The 12,271-nt window shown below is 41.8% G+C and overlaps 1 protein-coding gene across 1 annotated transcript in view; it reads right to left on the reverse strand.

The window, feature by feature from the left end:
- The window catches only part of lrba (LPS-responsive vesicle trafficking, beach and anchor containing), a 226,148-nt gene that overhangs the window by 185,972 nt on the left and 27,905 nt on the right, over nt 1-12,271 (reverse strand). Inside the window, exons 2-5 of the mRNA XM_069665172.1 lie at nt 7,199-7,430; nt 4,589-4,689; nt 3,479-3,574; nt 269-390 (exon numbers count right to left, since the gene is read on the reverse strand). Coding sequence (XP_069521273.1) covers nt 269-390; nt 3,479-3,574; nt 4,589-4,689; nt 7,199-7,430 — 551 coding nt within the window. The remainder of the gene's footprint in view (nt 1-268; nt 391-3,478; nt 3,575-4,588; nt 4,690-7,198; nt 7,431-12,271) is intronic.

The raw sequence follows: 12,271 nt of genomic DNA on the forward strand, positions 1-12,271 counted from the left end.
ACGCTGCGAGTACTGGACCAATCAGAAACGATCAGCACTGCAGGCCCCGCCCTGAACGTTTCTGGACTGTTGGAAAGTACTACCCCCTGAGGAGGGACTTTTCAGGGGGTAAATCAATTACCCCAGAGCTAAATTTAGACCCTGGTTCCTGCTATGAAGTTCCTCAAGAAGGTTCCTGCTGTCAAAAAGCACCTTAAGTTTAACCTTTCGATGCCAAACAAAAGCCAAAGGTTACAGCTAACGGTCAGAAGAAGGTGCTGTTACCTACCAGTACAGGTAAGGCTTGTCTTTGTCTACATTGATGTTGTTGAGAGGATCCATGCGGAGCCATGTGTGGAATGTGAACCCATTCTGGTATGGCCATTTTGCTATAGGAGGCAGAGCTATCGCCTGTTAGGGGAAAAAATGAAAGAAGAAAAGAGAACATATCGTGAGATGTGGATCTTGAATAGCTGTGGAATAAAAGTACAGCTATACACTGAGCACAAAAACATGTTGGCTGGTACTAAAGGTCAGTCTCAAAGCAGAGAAATGTCACAAAGCCTAAAAAAGCAAAAGAAATATCAGGCAAACATGTGAGCAGATGAACATTTACACACTCATTAGTCTAAATAACAAATCAGTGTGTGTGCGCGCGCGTGTGTGTGTGTGTGTGTCCTCCCAAGCCTTCCTCTCTCATTAGCAGGGCAACACAGGGAGGGGAAGGTGCACTTTTCAAACACACCGCTGGCTAACAAAGACAGGTACTAATAAAGTTCAGATCAACCGAATCAGACCCAAACACACAAGGCAGACTCATAAAAGCACATCACCATGGCAATATAGGGTAAGAGAAGCAGGCAACCACACGCACTCATACAGTGAAACGAGCTTCAACTTCCTGTAAGGCTCACACCTGAAAAGTTTATTCATCTTCATTCTGTAAATGCAGTTTCGTCTTTTACTCCTACACACAGAAAAATCCTGATGACATTAAACACACCAGGAACTGTTCAGTAACAAAGACTTTTTTACGGTTTATAACGAGTAAATGAACAAAGAGTCGTTGTGGTTTATTAAAATATGAGATAACTCATCTTGAAACAAACCCACTGTAAACACCACATCATATCTTCTACCAGGAAGAGGGAAAAAACAACAGTTCACCTGTCAATCAATGCTGTAAATGACGTAATCCAGATCAGCTCCTATCCGGTAATGTGTCTATCCAATAACTCTGGTCATGGAACACCCACATAAGCACATAAGAGCTAAATATAAGGTTGTCTGTTATTAAAATTAACACATTATTCATCTCCAGAAAGAAAAGAAAAGAAAAGTGTGCAGCCTGATGTTTCAAGGGGTTGTGAATAAACTAATGTGCAGGAAAGGTGCAGCAAAAAAATCTATTTGAATATTCCAATCCAAACAGAAACAGCTGCGATGTGTCAGACTATGCAGACTCATAGTGCAGCGCTAACACCTACAGTTTCACACACACAAAGCATGCTCTTTGACACAGCTCCATCTCCAGATACAACATCTGAACAAGAGCACAATGGGCTCGGAGGCTTGATGGCAGACTACACACTCCCTTAGTGATTTTCTAAAGCTCATTGATTACAGAAGAATGATGACGGGTCTGTGAATGGCTCGGAGGAAATAAGTATTATTTTTTTAATCATGTTATATCTGAAATCCTCTCTTTGGGCCTCTCAACAGTCGATCATATTTTTAATAAGATGAAAATAGGACTTTTTACGTTTGTGGTCAGTCATGGTGGGGTTTTACATTCCTGTGCCACATCATTTTTAGCATCCATATGTAGTGGGAAATATGCTCATGAGCTAATGTGTGCAGTAGATGATTTGTGAATCCGGCACATTCCAATGCCACTGTTACATCATCTATATTAATCTCAATTATTGCATATTTCAATGACTCTGAGTAACCCATTAAAGACATGTAGTGAAGTCTTTTAAGAATAATTACACTACCTGTGTAATTTAGCCAACACAGTCTGTAATAAGGCATTCATATTGATTATTCCTGATCAGAACTTTTGTAATTAACAGCCATTACACTGCTGTTAGAACATGACCTGTTTGAGTATGTGTTGCATCCTAGAGCTCAACCTGCTGTTTAAAGCTGAATGTAATCAAAGATGATTTATTCATGCACAAATAGATAGACACGCTCCTCTATCATAATGCCTGCATAGTTTTACAGGGAGACTATTGGACATAAATTGTACAAGGATAGCATATGGTGACTTGTTAATCACATTAATTTATTAGAATCAAAAGATAATACAATACTAATTCATAACATGTCAGGGACATAGTGAGCAGGTTGTTATTGCAGAAGCTCACTGTACATTATCCCTCTTATTACACTGCTTTATACTTACAAAATATATTATGTAACACTGAATATTGATTTGGAAATTATTACATTAATTTAAAAATGATTATATTTCCGCTTTCAGTTTAAAAATAGTCCGTTACACTCACAGTGAGAGCTGCGTCCATAGCAACGGTTAACTCTGTAGCTAAGTAGCTGTTATCACTCACATTGGATGGAAACATTTCCACTGATGCTGAAGTGAGACAGTGAACAGGCAGGAATCAGCGCAGCACCTGATGGAGGTTTTCTGTCTCACCACTGTCAGAGTCTGTTGACATTTTCTTTTCCATTCAGCGTCTTTAAACACGGCCATATCCCGTACTGTGTTCTGTTTAATGTTTATGTGCGGTCTTCAGTTTTGTAGATCTCCTTCACTTTTTGTGCCTTTTATTGCTTTCTCTTTGCTGTTTTATCTCTTTTCTCTTTCCCTCTGTAAACAAGCCAAAGTCAAATTTACCAGACTTCTTTTGGCGGATTGATATGATTACAGTTTGTCCTCTGGATTGTGTGATCAGAGCCTCATCCCTAGCGACAGCCTGTTCTTCATAGCAACGGTCTGTAATTGAGAAATAGCAGACCTCGGAATGCCGTGACTAAAGGAGCAATCCGCCCCTGGAAAAAGTCACTGTCAGTCAAAGCTGGTGTTCTCTGTAATCGATAGAAGCAATCATATTTGAAAATGGCACCATAGCTGTGGAGAATGTTGCACAAACAGCTTGTGATTTGTCCATTCTACATTCCTATTCCATTCCATTGGAGAAGTGGACAGCGTCCTACAAAGGCACAGAGTGATTTTTTTTCTACCATGACATTATAATAGCATGATAGGACTGAAGTTGAAAATTGGCAAACTGGCCCTTTAACCAATCAGAATCAAGTATTTAACACAGCCCATAATATGGACTTACATGAGTAGTTGGCTGCTAAGTTAACAGGCAGCTAAGGAAGGTGAACAGGGAGGATGTCTTTTGATAATTTTGCTAGAAACGGGGGACAGCACCCGCCCTCACAGTGTCTACCGGATGTGTATATGTGAACACCCTTGGGTAGATAGATCAATGGTGCAGTGCTGGACAAAATGTTTCATACTCACAGCTGCATTTTTCCCTGGAAAGCTGAAGAAGGAGTCGGGGCCGCTCCTGTGAGCCATGTACTTCAGAACTGACAGAAGCTTCACTGCATGCCGGGGCTGCGGAGAGAACACAAACACACACAGGGATCATTTTAGACAACTTGTGTTGTGTCGACAGGCGTACACATGCATGCACACAGAAGCTTAAGACCCCCGAGCTACACACTAGCATTTCATGCTTGCAGCCAAAAATGATTAAACGCAAGTGGAGCTTTGGTTTCCCTTGTTCTAAATTTACCCCTCAGACTCTTCAGATTCTGACATCAGAGAGATTTGCTCAGCAGAACACTGAAAACTCACCATCTTCACTACTTCATCATATATTGATTACTGTGTACAAGCATAGTGCACTTAAATTACACCCATTGAAAATGTGTTGCACTGACACACAGAATCAAGATATTGGAGCTTGATCATTGTGCTATCCTATACTTTACTTTTCAACAAGGTCTTATTCTATAACGTGGTGGGCTATAGTACGGGGTAGTTTAAAGCTCTGCACGCATCCCATCCACCCCGTCTCCCCAGATACTTCATGAAAATGACATGAAGAGAAGGCCGATGGCAGGAGTGGCTTAAAAAAAACGGGCAAGTGGGGTAAAATTTAGAAGCGTAAAAAGCAACTTGCCCTATTTCCTTGACAACTTGATTAGTGTCAGTGATCGATGGGTTACTCGCTTCATCTGTCTCCCCTTTCTGTGTCACTGGTTCTGCCTGGATGTAGCAACTTATCTTCTGCACATGTATCATTCATCTTAAGTTCACCCTTGCTTTTCCCTTTCAGGCAGATTGAGCGCAGGCAGTCTATTTTAGGAAGCTCATGTTGGGTTAACATTTATGAAAGGTTGTAGTTAAGGTAACGTAAACTCAGAACTTATAATCCTTCGAACCTCCTGATATCAATCATGCACTGCTGCTATGGATTTAAGTAGTAGTAATAGTCTGATTTATGTTGTCCATGTGACGAGAGCGCTGGCCGGTGGCTCGGCAGCATTTGAAGAGCTGCTGGCACATTCCACATGCTGGTCCCAGACAACCACGACTGATCACCGTGGCATGACTCTGACTCACCCACTGGCCTTTCTCCCCCTGCAGCTTGCTGAAGAAAAGCTTCAGCTCTTTTACTGTGATGCTGTAGCTGGCCAGCACGCCCAACATGTCCACCAGGAGGTCTGCAAGAGAAATGCAAACACAGAGAAGCAGCAGAAAGAGGTTAAACACAGAAACACAAAGGCGTTAAAGTGTCATTTTAAGACAGAATGACTGACAAGATATAACTCACTCACACTTTTGCAAAAAAAAAAACTTTGGAAAAATACTATCAAATAACGGGAACTATATTAAGGAGGCTAGAGGGATATATATTTATACTCAGTATAAGTTTATACACAGGTTTTATTTTACTTCTTCTAGGCTCCACAGGATGGGCTTGCTGACCAATAGTCTGTTTGAAATGTTAGAAGGAAACAGGAACATTTGTACCAATTTTTGAGTGTAAACTTTTTTACCCATTTTGGGAAAAACTATCACAATACAAAGGGAAATGAGAAGGTTTAAAGCCCCCCTCCAGTGTTAATCCAGTGTTTAACCTTGTAAACATCTCCATGTGGTGTTTTTCATGTGCTACAAGACATATCAGGGACAACATGAGCAGTCATCTCCATGGCTGGGCCTGTCTGCTTTTAAACTGCAGTGTACCAAGGACAGGCTGAACAACACGTTTTCAGATTGGCAGGTTTGAGACGTCACAAACCTAAGGAGCCAATCCCGTTAATGGACGGGGTGACGCTATGCATATCATTATGTGTAACCTATGGTAACCACTTTGGCGATGCGCGAGCCAGCTGTAACCGTCATTGTTATTTTTGCAAACTCACTACGGGCTACTAACGTTAACGTTACTACTGCTAATTACTACATTTCAAGCTAGCTAAGTTTCAACAAGTTGCCTCTAAATGATGGCAGAGACGTGTTTTGTTTTCTCGACAGAGGGGGTGGTTGTAAATGTGCATATTGGGCGCGGACTATGCAGATTTTTTAATGAGGGAGAAGGAGGAGGAGGATTTTTACAAGCTAATTAATCGATTTTGCAGAAAAAACATATCAGACACAATTTATTATTTCAAGCAGAGCCTTTATATGTCTTTTATATGTTATATGTCTTATAACATGGCTGGTGCTGATCTTTAGAAATACCTATATCGCACGGAGACCAGACAGAATTGTCCTTTATATCAAATTCTGACTCTGCAGTGATACAGGTAGGGGTTATCACAGTTGCCTGAGTGATCCTCACATTACAGAAAAGTACATCCTCTCCAGATCTTAAAAAATGGATGGAATTTATGTTAAATATAGTATCACATGAGCACATGTTAGCTAGAATCAGTGATGAAGGTGAGACCTTTAAGAGGTCGCTCACAGTGTTGCTGGGAAACTGTGAGGATCTGACTGAAAGGCTGTAACTGCTAAAAGTTTATGTTGATGTTTATTTTGGTGGTTTTGAATGTGCAAATTTAATCCAAAGTAATCATAATGTCTGTTTGATTATCTTTAAATAAATAAAAACTTTAATTAAAAAAAACTTCGATTAAAAAAACAGAAGATTGAAGAGATGGCCCTGAATTTACACAGTTTTACTTGTGTCATACTTGAAAAATATCCACCTCACAGTACAACAATCCTTTTGATCATCTTAATATTACAGAGATGCCACAGCTCCAAGAAGCTAAGCAGCTAGGACATATTTAAAAAGAGAAGTAGGGTGAGCAAGACCAATGTCAAAAAAACAGGACTTAAAATAGAGAAGACACGCCGGGAGTCCTGGCTACTCCGCAGCCTCTTAATAAGTTATTACTGACTAATCATGAGGCATGATATGACAGATCTATGACTGGTGTGCACACACACTACCCCTCGGTTAAGTGCTCCAAACATAAGGATGAGTGGCAGTTACGTGCAGTGAGATTTTTTCCACAGAAGTGTCCTGCATAATAATAATTTTAATCTGAAGATGTCAGTAAGTTAAGAAAATGTTACACTAGTTGTATAAGACTGATCAGATCAGAAGAGTTGTAGGGTAGTGATTTATACTGCAACCATTACTCTCAACTTCCTACTTACTGCTGGGCTATATAACCCTTGCTCCACTGCACAAACCCTGTAGGCCAGCGCTGTACTCGCCGGCAAAAGTTCACTGAGCCGAACATGGCAGGATTAATTCGTACTAATTTGCAGATGGGCATCAGACTAGACCGAGACCTGGGGGAGAGTGTGCAGGATGATCGAGCCTGCTTTCACTGCAATATATCACGGTGTGCATTGCAGGATAAAATTACAAATTATACAAGAAGAGTAGAGTTTAAGTTGGCTTCTTAATACTCCATAGGTAAGTGGGGTTGGAGTTCAGCTTTTTGCTTGCTCACACTCCACACAGAGGTCAGAGAGCCAGCAAAACATCTCGACTGAAGGAGGTAAAGATTCCTGTATTTGTCAAGCACAGTTCAGCACTGATAGCTTTTTAAATGTCAATGCCTTTAACTATTGAAAACTAACTGAAAACAGGTGGTGTCACATGACTTTGGTGGTTTAATTACAGCAACCTTATATGAAAAAAGTTTGTTCATTTTCTTGCTATTGGAGGGATTGAACCAGTTTTCCACTAGGTGCTGTTTTCAGTACCTGCGATCATGCTGTCGGTGGTGGATATACGCTGCAGCACCTGCTGGATGAGCCCCACATCCGTGCACACCTGCAGGTTGCGCACGCTCTTCTTGAGGATGGCGGTGAAGATGCTCCAGACCTCGGCCTGACACGTGGGCTCGCACTTGTCTAGCAGCTCCACCATGCACACGATGCTCTCGGGTTCCTGGATGATGAAGTTCATCTCCAGGTCAAACTGGCCACCAACCAGCTGGAGGAGACAAGGAAGGAGAACGACAGGGTTCAGTTTTAGTGTTTGAGTAACGAAACAAAATAATAATAAATAAACATAGTAGGCGGTCATATTACTATGCGTGTGCACACTCCTAAGCAGATGATTAATCATGCATCCGGGTTGCTGCTAGCCTCGTGCATTAAAGGTCAGGGTGGAAACAGGGGTCTCTGTCAGTCTATCTGCGTGTCTGACAGCTGATTTGACTGTTTACAGCTAGCCTTTTATTCACCGGGATAAACCCAGGGCACAGACTAAAAAAAAAGAAAGAACAAGAAGCCATGTCAGTGAAACTAAGCGAGACATTCGGGCAGACACAAACAGTGAGAAGCGTGTTTAGAGGTCTTTCGTTCCTGTAGGAGGCCCTGCAATACTAACAACATGTGACACAGCCTGGAAGACAGAGACCTGGGCTGAAATTAATCAGCAGCATACAAGAGAATACACAGAGATGGAGCACAGATGCGTATGCTGTTGCTGTTTTCGGGATGTTTTGTACATCTTTTTTTTTTACATCTTTTACACCAAGGAGCTTATATTTAGAATAAAAAAACATCATTTCGGTCATGGCAGTAAGAGTAAAAGGGCCCCACCAGCCTCAGCAGTGATCTGCTGAAGCTTGCATGTGCGCTGGTGAGGTATAGGGCCTGCCGTATCACACAGGAGTAATGCTCTTTGTGCGTGGAAATAAATAGCATGAACCATAAATGTCATAGTTTGTCACTTCTTAATAGTTGTGATGACATTTTTACTATTGAACCCTGCCTAATAGAAAAAGATAAGGAAAATAACAATGCTGGTGTCAAATTAATATTGTGAGCGAGGCCGTCATGTTTAAGATCAAGGAGGTGTGACAGGACGAACTCGGCCGTCAGGCGGGCTGGATGTGAAAACAATATGATTTGGTGCGGGGAATGGAAACTGTCCCATTAAAATGAGTGAGGTCGGATTATCGCTGCGCGTGTGCGCATGTGTGTGTGTTGAGTACAAGATGGGGATAAAGCGGCGATAACACTGACACACACCTCACCTACTGTCCTTTTAACCTTCTCTTATACATGTCTATTTATTCTTTTCATGTCAATACCTACAGTGAAACAATGGAGCTATCAGTTAGCTGTCCTTTGTCCTGCGTCCATGCTTTTATGTGTGGTTTATACTAGGGATGCACGATATTGGATTTTTTGCCGATATCCGATATGCCGATATTTTACAACTCATTTAGCTGATTACAGATACCGATATTTTTTTCCCGCACACCTACTTAGCGTACAGTATAATGGTGATACTCTTATCACATTTGTTACAACGGTCGGGGTGACGGGTCTTGAGATGGTTAATCAAGTTTGTAGTGTTGAAAGACTTTGCCTTGGCTCCTCCTCGCATCACCGAAGCTGAGCAGTCATTGCAAATAGCAGTTTTTATCTATTTCAGACACTTTGAAAAACTTCCACACCACGGACATTTTGGCTTCTAACTCTCTCATGCTGCAGGTAGACACACGTGACGTCATCACGCTGCGCCGCGCAGGTCTTCTTCGCGCCGGGGACATTGCGCCGAGGTCGGGCATTTAATCAAGTATGCAGCAGCCCATTATTTTATCGGTTAATTATATCGGCGGATATCGGCGTGTTGGCCGATATCCGATAGTTCATTTTGAAGCCAATATCGGCCGATACCGATAACGTGCCGATAATATCGTGCATCCCTGTTTTATACCAACATCTGCATTTCAACTTTTACAAACACAAACAATTAAAAGAGTAAAATATATTAGGTCATATTTAGCTGTTTTAACTGTGGCTAAAACCCTGCAAACTATGTACACTTTTTATTCAGGAACAATATCACTTAGTATGTCTTTTGAAGTAGTTTCATCAATTAATATAACAAAGGAATCAATGGCTATCATACGTTCCCAGAGCCCACTGTGCTTTCTATGACTGCCAATAGTCCAGTACATTTTTGACAAAGAAATCTACACTTGATTGATTAACATATAAAGTGGCAAACACTTAAGAGAGCTTAGTGTAACAAGCCAGTGTTAAAGTAAAACACTAAACACGTGCACCACTGGCAACCTGTCTTCATGCCCTTTTGGTCTCTTGGCAGATAAATCACACAGCGCTGAGTGTTTCAACTTGGGGGGGGTTGTTGCTTCTGATTGCAGCCAGGTCTGCCATTAGTGCATGTCTGGTGCCACTTTGACACAGTATCGGTTGATTTATGGGCCTGACAGCGTGTGCGAGTCATCCATCCATCAGAGTCAGCTGAGCGAGGGGACGGAGAACAAATATGAGGATGGTGCCACGCCGCAGTGACACACACATGGCACGCATGCAGGGACAATAGGGCTGATTTTGTAGCTGATTTGTGACGTCCGGCTATAATAAGGGTTTAAGACAAATATGAAAAACGTCCTTGCTACATCGACCATTTGAATTCACAAACACGCATAGGATAGCTTCCAATGCGGAAAAATCTAATACCCAAAGCATGTTGGCGTAAATATTCTGATTAGGATATCAACTACTGCTGTCTCAAAATAAGTCCACAGAAAAGTCCAATATGAATGATATCAGAATTAAAGGTAAAATCTAAATTGTAATTACCTTGTACTAAACCATACAACACACATATACCCAAAGTATAGGCCTTACGCTCCCTGACCTATCCCTATAAGAGCACACACACATGTTTACATCAGGCACACACAAGGGAATCCACACAATTCCAGACACGCACAAACAAAAACACAGTTTCCACAGATCTCAGGTCAGGAGGTAGTTTGTTCCAGAGAACAGCACCATAGTTACTGAACGCACCTTCACCTGCTTTGGTTTTACCTTTAGGTACATGCAGGAGGCTCATACCCGGTGATCTGAGGGATCTGATTGGGCTGTAGCCAGTGAGCCAGACATAAATCTGTTCTCTCTCCTCCTTGTCACACCATATCATGTTGCTTCACTATATTATATTTTGTCTGCTATATGTTTATTAATGGATGGTATTAATGTAATTTAGCATGCAATATAGGTCCACCCACCAGCAGACAAAAAAATTCAACCCGCAACAATTCAAAAGTAGCTCTACACCAAGGGAAATCCGCGAACCTGGCAACCCTGCACAGACGGGAGCGCTTCTTTGGCGGACATACCGGTGTGTGCCGGCTTAATTTGGCCGCAACCAAGTGTACACTTGGGAGGGCTGTCACACACTTATGTTTTCCTTAACAATTGAAAATAAATAGAAAAAAATGGGAGACAGATCAGTTGACAGTGCAGATATGAGGACATATTTTCAACTGTATATTGGGGGGGAAGAGATTGGTAGAGTGGTGGTGTCGGGGGTGGTTTCGCCCTTGGATAAAATAATCAGTTGTGAAGGACATTGGTCATTGTTGTATTTAGCAACGAATAATTAGTGCTTTAGAGGTAAACCAAAAAGATGACCGCAGCAAATTTCTGCAGTGTGAAAAACCAACTTCCTCATGTGCAAGTTTAGCATCATGTGAAAAACACTGATAGCAGAGCATGTGTTCTCTAAATGACAGAAGCCTACAATGACATGAGGAGTCCGTCAACGCAGAATGAGCTGGCTCCTTTAACATCAGCAGGGCTTTTAATTCTAAAAACTCTGCGTATAAAGAGTCCCTTTGAAGTTGCTGATAATGACTTTTTTTCTCTTTGCTAGGCCAAGTACAGTCTTATCCAAGTACTAAAATACAGATCAAAGCAACATACAGTACAGGAATAATTGTTGATCCTCACAGTGCAAATCCAGAGAGCCAAAAGTACAGTCTGTGATGGCACCCGCTCGGGTTTCATCACTTGTGTATTTTATGACAGAAATGAGAAATTTGAGTCTAATTCAAATGTACTTTATCTCGTGCAGCACTCTGCTCCAAACCTGGAAACCATGAGCCTCTTGCCACCCTTAACAAGCGTGCCAGCTGAATATGAATACAGGTGTGCTTTTAGTGTGAATACTCCCAGCAGCTGGTTATCTCCATGTTGTAACTGGCTTCAAAATGTAGCAAAAAAACATCAGTATCACTTATGTTTAAAAAAAGAATTATGCAACCATTAATCAACTCTGCAACTTTGATGTAAATTAAAAACAAGATGCAATTTCCTATGGCCGAGTGAGAACATTAAATGTGTGTATCCACGCATGGCAAAGAGGTTTACAATGTTTCAATTCAATCATATACTTTGCCCTATTTTAGGATCAGGTGTGAGAGGCTTCCAGCTGTAGCTTCGGCTCCAGCCAAGGTGAGCTCTGCGCCTAAAGCTGCCATAAAGCCAAGCGTCTTTATGGCAGCTAGATACCAGATCCCTGGCTGGGTAACCCGGCCTGGCTGCTCTCCCCTGAGGCCTGCCTGAATTAATCATGGCTGAGCGGCCAAGCAGCCACTGGGCCGTAACAAAAAGCACAAACAGGCTTCTATACAGTCTCCATGGAGAGGGACGTTGGAGGACGGCATGGAGAAATAGTGCAACACAACCAGAGCGTATATCTATAGCTGGAGTTTAACTAGTGTTTCAGGTTGCTTTACAGCCAGACCAGAAATGGCATAAAGTTAAATCCAGTGCCATAACTGTGTTAAGGCGAGGTACGTATTTTGACCATAAGGAAAGGACCGAATTAGAACGTTAAGTGTCGGCCGTGTTAACGGGTTGCATATTGGACTTTTGAAGTAAAGTTGTAGCCATAATCAGCACCTTTCCATCCAACTTTTTAAGCACATTTTCAAATTGGAAACACTGTTGAAAGTGGAAACTGTTAAAAATGTTGGCTTGGCTGAGATGGAAGAGTTG

The sequence above is a fragment of the Semicossyphus pulcher genome, unplaced genomic scaffold (assembly GCF_022749685.1).
Source record: "Semicossyphus pulcher isolate SPU_LCO1_2020_fin unplaced genomic scaffold, fSemPul1.0.p SCAF_17, whole genome shotgun sequence".
In the NCBI taxonomy this organism is placed as follows: Eukaryota; Metazoa; Chordata; class Actinopteri; order Labriformes; family Labridae; genus Semicossyphus; species Semicossyphus pulcher.